The sequence below is a fragment of the Phodopus roborovskii genome, unplaced genomic scaffold (assembly GCF_943737965.1).
Source record: "Phodopus roborovskii unplaced genomic scaffold, PHOROB, whole genome shotgun sequence".
Taxonomy (NCBI): domain Eukaryota; kingdom Metazoa; phylum Chordata; class Mammalia; order Rodentia; family Cricetidae; genus Phodopus; species Phodopus roborovskii.
The window spans coordinates 8073378-8086185 of NW_026126407.1; the positions used below are offsets into that span (position 1 = coordinate 8073378).

The 12808-nt window shown below is 49.5% G+C and overlaps 1 protein-coding gene across 8 annotated transcripts in view; it reads left to right on the forward strand.

Annotated features, from left to right (window-relative positions):
* Positions 1 to 12808, forward strand: part of Rap1gap2 (RAP1 GTPase activating protein 2) — a 189078-nt gene that overhangs the window by 54572 nt on the left and 121698 nt on the right. The window contains exon 1 of one of the 8 annotated variants that reach the window (XR_007834248.1): positions 7657 to 7887. The exons of 5 other annotated variants lie outside the window; for them this stretch is intronic. Coding sequence is in view for 2 of the 3 variants with exons in the window: in XM_051180017.1 (XP_051035974.1) it covers positions 7781 to 7887 (107 nt within the window). In the remaining variant the exon portion in view is untranslated. Of the gene's footprint in view, positions 1 to 7656; positions 7888 to 12808 lie in introns of those variants that run through there. 2 more of the 8 variants (XM_051180017.1, XM_051180015.1) reach the window with 2 other exon arrangements.

Below are 12808 nucleotides of genomic sequence, written 5' to 3' on the forward strand. Positions count from 1 at the left end.
ATCAAAGGTGAGCTGCTCATCTGTCTTTTAGCTAAAATGACAGCATCAGGTTCGAAGGATCTATCAGTATATCGATGAGTTTAAGTCCAGAGTCTTTTGAGGATGGAGGTTCGTGATTTAGCAGAAGGGCTTTGATTCCACCCATGAATAAGGGACAGCTTCTTCCTGAAAAGGAGTACCCAGCCCCCAGATTCTTAGGAACCATTTGGAGAAAGAGAATAGTTCAGATCACTGGGAAACAGACTAGAATCTAGCAGGGACTGGGTGGATGTAGTACCACCAGCCTACAGATTTGCTCTCTGACTTGTGTTGATGTCAGTTTTGGTTTTTGTTTTTTGTTTTTTTCCAAGACAGGGTTTCTCTGTGCAGCCCTGACTGTCCTGAAACTTGCTTTGTAGAACAGGTTGGCCTCAAACTCAGAGATCCTCCTGTCCCTGCCTCCTGAGTGCTGAGATTAAAGGTGTGTGCCATTACCACCAGCCAGCTAATTTTTTTTTAAAGGTTTGTTTTTATTTTATGTGAATGGCTTGCCTGCTTGTCTAGGGGCACCACTTAACACACTACCCTTAGAGACCAGAAGAGGGCATCAGATCCCCTCAGCTGAAGTTATGGATAGTTTGTGTTGTGCACGCAAATGTGCCACGTAAACTCAGGTTGCAGCCAGAAGCCAATGTCTGCTGTCTTCTTCATTTACTTTTTTTTCTGATACTTTGGAGGCTGTTCTGGAACTAGCTCTTGTAGACCAGCCTGGTCTTGAACTCACAGAGATCCTCCTGCCTCTGCCTCCTGAGTGCTGGGGTTAAAGGCATGTACCACCACCGCCTGGTTTTCAATTACTTTTTAAATTAGTTTTTGAAACAGGGTCTCAATAAATTCATAGCTCATTGACTGAGTTAGTCTTTCAGCTTCCAGGGGTTCCATCTCTGTTCCCTGAGTTCTGGGATCACACTGCTATGTCCTGCTTTTTATGTGGGTGCAGGGGATCTGAATTGTGGTCCTCATCCTTGTGTGGCAGGCACCTTACTCACGGAACCATTTCCTTGAAGTAACACTCAGGCTCACTAACATGAGCAAATTGCAATTCTATGTTTTGGTCAAACTAACACTTTGTCCTCTCCTAATACGGAATAGTTTGGTTTGAAACCACAACCAATCAAAGTGTGGTGTTGTAGAATCCAGTCCCGATGGGTTCATCATTACACAATGCCCATACCTAAGGCTCATGGAGCAGGGCATGGGAAGATTGTAAGAGTCAGAGGAACAGGGTGTTACTGTCTCCTAGAAAACTCAGAAGTCACACCCATAAAGTCTCACCAACATGGCTGCCTGAGTGTGACTCGAACAAAGCTGATGCCTGTAGACATGCTGACATGGAAGAGGGAAAGCTCTCAGGACTCAGTCCTACGCTCAGGAACGATGAGGGCTGAAGAGACTGTCTTCCCAGGTAAGAACACACCTATTGGCTGTCTAATACCAAATGATCAGCCCTGAAAATATGCACACACAAGTAACATTATATAAACTGAGCAGGTTGTATACACACATACACATATACACACAATTAAAGTAAAAGAAGGGACACACACACACACACACACACACACACACCGATTAAACTAAAAGTAGCCGAGGATCTGAAAGGGAGCAAAAGGAGGGTGGTACATGGGAGGGTTTGGAGAAAGGAAAGGGATGGGAGAAATGATGAAATTATATTGTAATCCCAAACAAGTAAAATTATTAAAAACAGTAATCCTCGAACATGAAAACCTAACAACAACAACCAACCAACTACCACAAGCACCTTCTACAGTCAGAGGTGGTTACAGTTTTAGTGTTATTTTGCACCTTGGATTGTTTTAAAATTTCTTATAAATGGAAGCATGGAGGGTGTGTGTCTTTGTATCTTGTTGGTTTTGAACCCATGCAATTACACCTATCAGGGTTTTATTCCTTTGTGTTGCTGAGTGACATTTTACTGGGTGGATCAAAGTTTGTTGATTGACAAGTTTGCCATTTTCAGACTTGACTATTTGGGATAAAATTTGCTTTATATATTTTCTTTTTTTTTTTAAAGATTTTTTTGTTTTGTTTTACAATTTTTTTTTGAGACAGGTTTTCCCCTGTGCAACAACTCTGGCTGCATGGGACTTTGTGACCAGGTTGGCCTCAAAATCACAGAGACCCACCTGCCTCTGCCTCCTGAGAGCTGGGAATAAAGGTGCGCGCCACCACTGCCTGGCTGCTTTATGTGTTTTCATATGTGTCTTTATGAGACCCATCCAATGGTCATTGAATCTGTGCAGTGTACTTAGGATGACACTGTTAAAATCTTTATGGGTTTGAAGAGACACAGGCACAGGCTTAGTTGTTAACTGGTAAAAACTGGAGATGGGATTATAATTCCAGTTCAGATTTGTCGTGTGTGGGGTCTGTTGATTCTTGTGCTGTAGTATCTTCATATCAAAGTTATTTGGGGCCACTAAGTGCAAGCACAAATGGCCACTCACCTCAATGGCTGTCAGCCCATAACTGTACTTCCTTCACTAGAGTAGCTGATATTGATAAGAATGGTTTTGAGTTACATGTGCCTTTGAAAAGGGCAATACCATAGACATTTAAAGGAATGTCTAGCCAAGGTCGTTACAGCAATAGCACGCAAGCAAACAAGTGCAAAGTCACATAAGTATAGATCCTCGTCTCCAAGACAGTGACTTGGTATGGGAAATAGTATATAAATAATACATGTCTCAGAATCCACTCTGTTCTTTGTGGAGCCAGGCAGAGAAGGTTTTTGGAGAGTCTGCTGGTTCTTGCTTCGAAGGGTGTTGTTGCTAAGCAATGTTACTAATATTATGGAGAGACAGCCTCTCAGAGACTTGCCACTCAGCCCTGGAGACTTCTGTGGTTGCAAGTGGCTTAGCAAGTAGCAGCAGCTGAGAGTTTTGTGATCAGCAAGATGGGGGCCAGGGGACCCTGGAAGGAAGGGTAGGACTGTAGGCCACTGTACCACACAAGCTCCTGTTTTTCTGGAATGATCCTTGAGGAGCCTCTATGTTAAAATGCACTGCTTCATGTTCTTCAGAAACTGGGTACTCCAAAGAATGGCCTTCAAAGGCCTGGTGGTGGTGGTGCACGCCTTTGATCCTAGTACTTGGGAGACAGAGGCAGATAGATCTCTGAGTTCAAGGCCAGTCTGTCTACAGAGTGAGATCCAGGACAGCTAAAGCTACAGAGAGGAACTCTGTCTTGAAAAACAAACGAACATAATAACAAAAAAGACTCTCATTCAAACGTGGGGGAAAATCAGTCACACAGCTTAGCAAAAATCCAGAAATCTGCAAGGGAGGGGAGAGGGGGGAGGGAGGGGGAGAGAGGGATTATGAACTTGAAATATCTTCAGACACTCAAGCAGTATTTTAAGCATTCTTCTCTTCCTTCTGAACACTCTTTTGGTAACCCCCTGAACAGATATCTGAAAAGTTCTGATTGAAATCACACCTTGAGTGCTTTCCCTAGATTCTGGGCACACAAGGGATGTGGAGGGCTGGGTGCCCAGCTGGAGCCAGCTCTGTGGGTTTCCTCTGTGTGGTTTCCTTCCCTTGGAGTTCAGAAATACCACAGGCTCTCCTAGACCCAGTTCCAAAATCTGAGCTGGCTTGGGGCGGGGCCTTTGCTTGGTAGGATGGTTTGCCCACAGGATGGCTGTTTCAGGGCTGTGTGGCTCTGGGAACATGAGGCTGGGCAGCGGTTCCTGAGACTTGTTTAGAGTCTTGTCTGTGGATGGTCTCCTGTAGCTGTCTGTCACTGTGGGTATGGGCCCTTTTAGGGGCTGCTTGCCAGCTCTGGGAGGAGCTGTTAGCTGTTGAGAGGAGAGTTGGTGTATTGGCAAAGGCTCTTCCTCTCTCCTGTTTCAAAATGGAAACCGCTCTCCCACCTCGAATGACCTTCTCAGTCTTTCCCTCTTCCCACCCTCCGTCTGCCTTCCTGTCTCCCTCACGCTTTCTTTTCCTCATCTTAAAGTGTAACTAACTGAGCTGCAATCCAGGAGGGGGCGCTGATGTACCTGTCAAGAAGGAAGTTGGTCCTGTTCAAGGTGCACAGGTGTGAGGTTCCTGTCAAAGTGTGAGGTGCTAGAGAGGGGCTGAGGAGTGATTTCTTCAGCATATGTGTGTAGAAGAGTGTGGTATTATGTACTATGCTGTCTGATTTATATATGTGTGTGTGTGTGTGTGTGTGTGTGTGTGTGTAATCAGGGACACACACACACACACACACACACACACACACACACACACGATTTTCCTTAAAGGTTTGGTGATAGCTGGGAACTATTCCTGCAGAGAGGGAAGGACATGGCATAGAGCCATCTGGCCCTATCCTGCATCCCAAAGCTCCTGGTGCCTGAATCTTTCACTCTTAGTTTCTTTGCTTAAGAGCAGTGACAGCTCCAGGTGGGATGGGGTGTCTCCCCGAGACCGGGGGTGCTGATTGCACTCTGGCTGTCCTATGCTCCCATAGACAGTTTCCAGCCACAGGAAGCCCTTTGCTTCAGGACCAGGCATGCGTGTCTCTGTGTCTGAACTCGCTGGCCCTTTGAGTGGCAGTGCAGCTGTCTGTCCTCTGTTGCACTCCCACTCCCAGGCTCCAGCAGCCTTTGGGTTTCCCCTGCACTGGGGCAGACACCCAGACTGCCAGCTGCCTGGCACTTTGTTTTTGAGGAATGTGGGCTCTAGGGATGGTGAGTGAGGGTACTACTGGGGGTAAGGTGTGGAGCGGGATAGGGCCCTGAAGTAGACCCCTTCTGTCTTCAATGTCTTCATTCCCTGTGTCCTGAACATGTGCAGTTTTCTTGGTCTATTCAAGAGTGACCCGGGAACACCTTCCAGGCACCCATGTGAAAAATGTCCCTCTTTCACTTCTCTTTCAAACTGTGATTTCTTCAAGGATCATGACTTTGTTTGGTGCAAATGTCCGACTGACTTGTCACACCCGTTTTTCTGAACGTGCATGATCAGTGTGGAGGTAGAATTTAATAAGTTCATGTGTTTTTACCACATTAATAGCATTGTTTTAACATCATTAAAGTAGCCAATTGATGTAATGAAAACAAACGTATAAGTAAATAATTGTGAAGGGGGCACTAGACTTACTGTCTGGGCCACAATGTATGTACTTGTTGGCTCTTTGCAGTTAGCAAAGGACCTGTTTGGACAACAATGGCCCAAGGATAGTCTTCCATTTCTGTCTCTCACTTGTCTTTTGCACAGAACTGGATTCATCTTGTTTAATAGATACTGATGGCACAGCAAGCCCAGCAGAGATGGACACGAGGTTCTGTGGCATTGCCTTCCTTCCTTCTCTGTGTTTCCTGGGTGGGTTACCTAGCTATTATGGGCTCTGGATGATGGAGGAGGCACTTATGGAGAAATCCTGTTGGCGATAGGGCAGAAACAAGGGCTCCACCATTCATAGGAAACATGGACTCAGTGTTTCCAGCAACCATGGACTGAAAGTTGCTGGTGTTTTGGAGACATTTGTTTTTTTAGCCACATTGGGGCTTGGATGGAGCTGAGAGGGTCTGGAATCCCAACAGGACAAGGAATAATGGAATCTTTTAGTGGAGAGATTTTGCACCTTCTTCTAATGCCTTTGTACCTGCTGTGCACTTGACCTGAACTAACTCTCAGGCAATGGGGGATGGGTGGGAGCTGCTTATGCAGCTCACCAGCTGCAGATAGACTTTCTCTTCAGATTATGCCTTTCCCTATGTATGGATAAAATACACCCTACGATGGGTCACACTTCCTGCCATGTCCTGAACCTGGAGATGCTAAGTGATACTAGAGGCCCTGAACCCAGTGCTGGGGCTATTTTTGTTTCCCCATTTGAGAACACTCACTTCCCATTCTTTCCCCCAGGCAGATTCTGAAGTCACCCCCAGTGAAATCCTTGCAGCTGCCTAGCTGTCTACCCCATGGGTAGGGCTTGGGGGGTCACTCCAGTCCGGTTATAAATATACATCCTTGGCTGCGTCTGTGATCCCCCCACTATTCAGGAGGGCCCAAGGCCATTGCTAATGGATGCTTCATAAATAGACCAGGTGCATTTGGAACCACCTTGGGGCTCCTCTCTGCCCCAGCTCTAGTGGCAGCTAGGAGCTGAGCTCACTGAAGAGTTCAGACAGAAGCCTAGGGCCCGGTGTTCTTTTGCAGGTCGCCCCCACTTGCCTCCCTCGCCTCCCCCCACTCGCCGCCCCCCCCCCCCGCTCTCAGATACAGTCCTCTTGTCCTCTTCCCCGCCTGTATTTTCTGTTTGCTTGAACACCAGACTGTGTAAAAAAACAAGGCAAATTGCTAAGGGACCTCTTGGCCTCACCAGGGCTGTTTCCAAAGATGGGCTAATTGGCTTGTCTTAATTCCCTTCACCGACCCCCCACCCCAATGCCCGATTCTTTTTTCCCCAAGGAGGCAAGGTAGTTAGTTACGCTTCAAGGGCTAAGGGGGGCTGGGAGGCCTCGCAGCAAATGGAAGTGATCAGGGAGGGGGACTCTTGAGTGAGGCTCTAGGCTGTTAGGACACAGGGCACCGCCCCTTCTTTAGCTAAGAGCTGAGACGTTTTTGTGTTCAAATCAGGATGGAGCTTTCACAGGGTGTGCTGGAGACCTGAGGGTAAGAGAGGGTGGGTATGGGAGCAGGACTCGAGGCTCGCTGACTAACTTGGTACTCTAGCAGGAGGAAAGTCCGGGTGAAGTTGATCACCGACCCTGTGTTGTTAAATTTCCAAGGCCGGTCCTTCCAGCATCGCTCATGACAATCCTTTAGCGGACTCCAGGTGGTGTAAAGGGGAGGCAGCATCTTTCCTGATCGCTCTCCTCAAACCCTTCCCTCCACATTCTCGACTGGTCTTGGGAATATCCCCGTGTTCATCCAGAGTGGGACCCTTCGCTGGAGGCCCAGGCGGTGGCCACAGGCAAAGGCGGTTTATCTGGGACAATGACAGGGTGGTGAAACGCACAATTTCATCTCCGTGTGTTTTTTCTCCCCTGTTGTGAAGCCAGTGACAGCATCAGAGAAGTATCCCGGCGGGCCTGCCTGGGAAGGCAGCCCAAGATTGCCGGCGGGGCGTGGGAGACAGGGACCGGGATCCCAGCGCCGGGCGCAGGCGAAAAAAGGCCGGGGGCTGGCGCGCTCAGAGCAGAGTGCGTATTCGGGCGTCGAGCCTCGCAGCGCCGAGCGCGATCCAGTCGCCGTCCTTAGTCTGCGATCCGATTCTCTGCTTTTCAAGTTCAGCCGCCTGAGCTCACTAGGGATGTGTCGCCTGCGCTTCTCGGGGTCCGGTCCCCGTTTTCCCGAGTCCGGCCGCCTGAGTTCCCTAGGGTTGCTTCGCGCGGGTCGGGTCGCTTGTTTTACCGAGAGTCTGGGCTAGCCGGGGAGTCAGCAGCCCCGGCGCGGGAGGCGGAGCCGGGGCGGGGCTGGGGCGGGCGGTGCGTCGGAGCGGGAGCCCGGGAGCCGCTGGCCAGCCGCGCCCGGAGCGAGCCTCGGAAATGCGCGCGCTGGGGGAGCGGACACTGAACGCCCCGCGGGCCCCAGGGAGACTCTGAAGGTCGTCGGGAAGTGAGCGCCCAGTCACCTGACCCTCGGGCGCACCTAGGTGGGGCGGGGCCCATGCGAGGCAGGCGGCAAAGGCCGGGGCGCGGGCAGCGCGGAGCGCGCGGAGCCGGGGCGGCGGCGGGGACGCGCGGCGGGCGAGGGCGCGGCCGGGCACCGCCGGCGGCCTCGCCATGTCCCAGCCGGCCGGGAGGATGCATTGCCGAAAGGCGGGGATCCGAGCCGCCGTGGTACTCATCGGACTCCTGCACAAATCTCGAAAGCAGAATAAAGAGAAAAGGTAAAGCTGGTATCACCCGGCTCCCCTGTCCTCCGCTCCCGCGGTGAATTCCAGTTTTCTTTCGGGTGGGCTTTTCCTTTGGGCTCTCGTTTAGACCGGGCGGGGGGCGCTGGCTGGCTCAGACGGGACACTAGTGGAGTCGCAGGGCTCCCAGACCTTCACTTTGCTGATAGAGGTACCCATCCCAAAGCCTGCAGTGGGGAGATCGTAGAGCTATTGACTCAACCCAAGCTTCTCTGCAACTTGGCTGAACCCTGGAGCTGCCTGCCTGGCTCCGCGTGCTCTGCGCTTGGGTGGCTTGAATGCTGCCAGGCTAGGACCAAGTTTGGAGATGGCTCTGCCCCTGCTTCCCCACCGTGTCCGCTTTTGGGTATTCCCCTCTTTGACTCTTTATTAACACTGCTCGCTCTCTTGTTTGCTCCCGGGCGTTTGTTTTCTCAGGCTATTTCAGGGACACCCTGGACATCTGTGTTGGGAAGGGGGAAACGTGTGGAGCTGCTGTGTGTGTGTGTGTGTGTGTGTGTGTGTGTGTGTGTGTGTGTGTGTGTGTGTGCACGCGAGGATATGTGTGTGTGGGGATGCAGGGGGAAGAGCCTGAAGCAGCTGCCTGGGCTCCAGCCTCCAGATGCAGACTTGATACCCACTAAACCCCAGGGACCTCTCTTGTAGGTTATGGCCATAACCTACCTTTTCTGCTAGGGTCCTAGCAACTGAGGATATCGGAATCTACTCTCTGGCTGGAGGAGTTTTGGGGTGGGTAGTGCCAAACCTCCCCACAGACGCTCCCCAAGGGGATACAGTCACAGACACATGGATGATGACTGTCTCTGGGGTGATGGGCAGCAAAGAAGAGGGTTTTAAGAATATGGTTTAGGTCGTGTCTGGTCCTTCTTGTTCCCATTTCTTCAAAATGTGGATTAATGAGATGTTTCCCACAGCATAGGGTGAGATGCCAGGGAAATGATTAAGGTGGTTGAGTATGAAGTAACATTGAGTCACTTGGTAGGGAAGTTCTTCGCAGCTCTCTGCCATCCTTAGGATTCCTGCAAAGCTTCAGCGTGGTGGTAGTCTGGCCTTAACACTTTCCCTTGTTTGTCTGTTTTTTGAAATAGGGTTTTTCTGTGTAGCCTTGGCTGTCTTGGAACACTCTCTGTGGATGAGGCTGGCCTTGAACTCACAGAGATCCATCTTCCTCTGTCTTCTAATGTGCCTGCTGGCCTTTTGTTTATGTCCCTTTGTAACTTAGCAAGTGTGGGCTGGCTCAGGCTCTTTATGTGGGTGAGACTATCTGCCTAGAGGGGAGATCATTTTGCTTTCCAGAGTCCCTCCTAGGTACCATTAGTGGGACTTAGTTTTCCATTTGTGGCAATAATATAAGGCATCACTAAACTGTAGGCAGTCCTCAGAATGTGTTTGTTTGTTCAATTGAAGTCATTGTAATAAAAATCTAAGTGTCGAGGCTGGAGCGATGGCTCAGTGGTAAAAGTATTTCCTTCTCTTCCAGAGAACCCTAGTTCAGTTCCTAGCACCCATGTGTGGGGAAGGTGAGGGGTGGAGGGTGCCTCAAGGTGCCTTTAACTGTAGCTCCAGGGGATCTGAAACCTCTTTTTAGCCTCCCAGAGTACCTTCACTCACATGCACAACTCTCAAACATAGAAACATAGGTAAAAATAAAATAGAATCTTAAAAAAATTAGTGGCACCAAATATGGCTGATGGGACCATGGGTGTCTGATGTTGAGAACACTGATGTCCAGTAGAAAGGCTGCCGGGAGAACCAGGAACCCAGTGCTCTGGGTCTGGGACCCTTCTGCCTTTGGACCTTGACTCCTTTCCCCTTTCCACCTAGTCTGTAGAGGAGGCACGAATGGGCTAGCCCCCTGGCACTAGAAGGATGAGTGAGTGGCTACTCTCAGGTTCTGCTTTGGAGAAGGAAAAGGGAAATGCACTTTCCAGAAAGGCAGGTTTAGCTGGGCTTGGCAGGCAAGGCCTGTGATACTACCTACTCAGGAGTCTGAGGCTGGTGGATCACAAACTCAAGGCCTACCTGAGCTTCAGAGTGAATTCAGGAGCATCATGGGCTGGGGTAGAGCACTTTCCTAGCATGAGTGAAGCCATAGGTTCCATCCATATCAGGATGGGAGGGAAGACAGACACCAATTCCTGACCGAAGATGGACTATGTGGTGGGGTAGAAAGTCCCCGAGCAACGCAGACCTTTGAGCCTTGTCTCATCTGTTGACTATGAGGTGATGGTACAGATTTCAACTCCTTGAGCTTCTCATTCTGCCTGCACACAGAGGGCTCGCTTAGGCTCAAGTGCTATTCTAAGGGTAAAGATGTAGCTAAAAAGGTTCAAGTATTCTTGAGGATGAAGGGGATGTGGTTTGAATGGCTCCCATCTCTCCCAGGCCCCATGCCCTTCCTGACTAAGGACAGATGTTTGGTTACATCCCTACCAGTAGTGGTCAAGGCCCATCGTGAACAGGCAAAGGAGGCAGAGGGGTGGGCATGGGTTGGGGGTACACAGCAAGGTAGCAGACAGGGGCCAGAGTGAGGTCTGCCAGGGCCAGGATGCCTCCTGGTGATGCTCTCAGCTCTTGCCTGACAGCTGGGAGACAGTAGCTGTCCCCTTCATCCTTGACTTCATCTGGTGCTTCTGTTGCTGTAGCCTTTGGCCATGCGCTTAGCCTCCTCAGAGAGATCGGCTTCATCTTGGTGTGACGTGGCTTTTGTTTCTTTTCTTGCTTTATTGTGGAGTTTCTGTGTCTTTAAGTGTCTGGAATCTGTGGTGCACACTATTGACCCCTGCTCTGCGGGTGCCCGCTGGCCACAGAGAATCTGGGGGCAGGTGGCAGCTTGCTAGCTCTTGCTAAGCCTTCCCCCAAACTCCGTGCTGGGTGTTAAATTTGCAGAATTCTTCCCTTCCATCCCTTCTCATCATGGGGTCAGCTCAGACCCAGGCCCCTCCCCATCCTTCCAGTGGCTTGATCCATCCATCGATCTTCTCAGCACCTCTAATTGACAGGCATATGCAGAGAACACTCTGGGCTCTTTGCCTACAGTGCTGAAATGGTGATGTGTGGCTGGCAGGGAAGTTCATCCTTGTCATCCTCTTTCTATGCTGCTTGAAAATATTACACACAAAGGGGCTGATTGGTGTGACTGGGAAGACGGTCTTGAGGCAGGTGTCCCATCGGTGAGGGACCAGGAGATTCCCAGGGTCTCTTGGTAGGTCCTAAAGAGTTGTGCTCAAAGCTCCAGTCCCAATTTATCCATTTTAGAAATGAGCGTGGGGTTTATCAATCTCAAAAAATTATTATACTCAATCTCTCTCTCTCTCTCTCTCTCTCTCTCTCTCTCTCTCTCTCTCTGTGTGAGCATGCTGTGCTGTGGAGTACTTATAGAATTCAGAGGACAACTTTCTGGGGTCAGTCCTCTCCTCCTACCACCTGGGTCTTATGGATTGAACTCATGTCATTAGTCTTGGTGGCCTTTGAGCTACCTCATCAGCCCAATTTCTCAGTCTTAACAGCTCTCTTCCAGAGTTTGGGACATCCTGGAGGTTTTGTCCCCTTTTGGTTACCTTTAAGGTTTCTGTCATAGGGGATCTGGCCAAATCAGTACTCTGTTTGAGAAGGGCTTGAATCTGACATCTTCCCTGATATTGTAGCTTGAAATCATAGTATAAGGAATTCCTTTAACATGGGTTCATTGAGAAGAGCCTGGTAGACAGGGTGAGACCCAGAGCACTTCTTCATAGGGTTAGATGAGGGTGGTGGGAAGCTGGGCCATGTCACCCAGGCCTGTGATCCCATATACTCTGGAAGTTGAGGCAGAAGAATCAAACATTCAAGACCAGCCTGGACACTTTAGTCAGACCCTGTCTCAAAACAGTGAAAGGAGGCTGGGATGCAGCTCGGGGATAGGACACTTGTTCAGCATGCGTGCCAAAGTGTGGGGGACTGGGTTCAGCTTCCAGTACTGTGCAAAAAGGCAGTGGTGGAGAAGTTGTAGTTTTGGGGGAACAGTAACACTTTGTCAAGAAGGAAGATGTATTATCTAATGTCAGTTGTTCACTAATTCAGATGGTGTGACACTCTGAATCAGAAGGTAGTTAGCAAGAGAGGAAACAAACAAAACAAAACAACAAATGGAGGGAGTTTTTGGGGACCGTTCCCATCCTGGAGATCCCAAGGAGGAAAACATGGATTCTCTCGTTTAGCCAGTGATGGCTGGCAGGCAGTGGTGCAGAGCCGAGAACCTTCTGAGAGAGATTTCTCTTTGAGGAGTGTAACTTAGAGGGACATTTCTGTATGGGCTTGTTATAAAATGCCCACGTTCCCTTAGTTTTTATTAAAACAACAACAACAGCAAAAAGCCTTTTGGGCATGTTAAAGTAGCAAGCCTATGATCTTGGGCACTCTAGGCAAATGCACTATCCCCCAGGCACATTCCAGCCTTGAGGTTTTTCAAGAGTTGACAAGTTGAGAAGTGTATGGTGTAGTACTCAGTTCTGTGGTCATCAGCTGATATGGTCAATCTTGTGTCACTCATCACCACCCAGCTTCCCCACAAAGGTTATGCTTAAGCAAATCCAAGATGTTAGATCTCTTCATTCTTTCATTTGCATTTTTTGAGATAAAGATAAGCACCCTTAAAAAATTATCATACCTTTCCAAATTAACAGTAAGTTTTTTTTTTTTAGTTTTTAAAATTATTTTTTCTTGTTTTACATACGACCCCAGTTCCCTTTCCCTCCCATCTTCCCATGCCCCCACTTCTCAACCCCCCCTCCCATCCCATTCCCTACCCACTCCATAGAGAGGGTGAGGCCTTACAGGAGGGGTCATCAAAATCTGTCAAGTCATTTGGAGTAGGGCCTAGGCCCTCCCTCCTGTCTCTAGGTTAAGGGAGCATCCC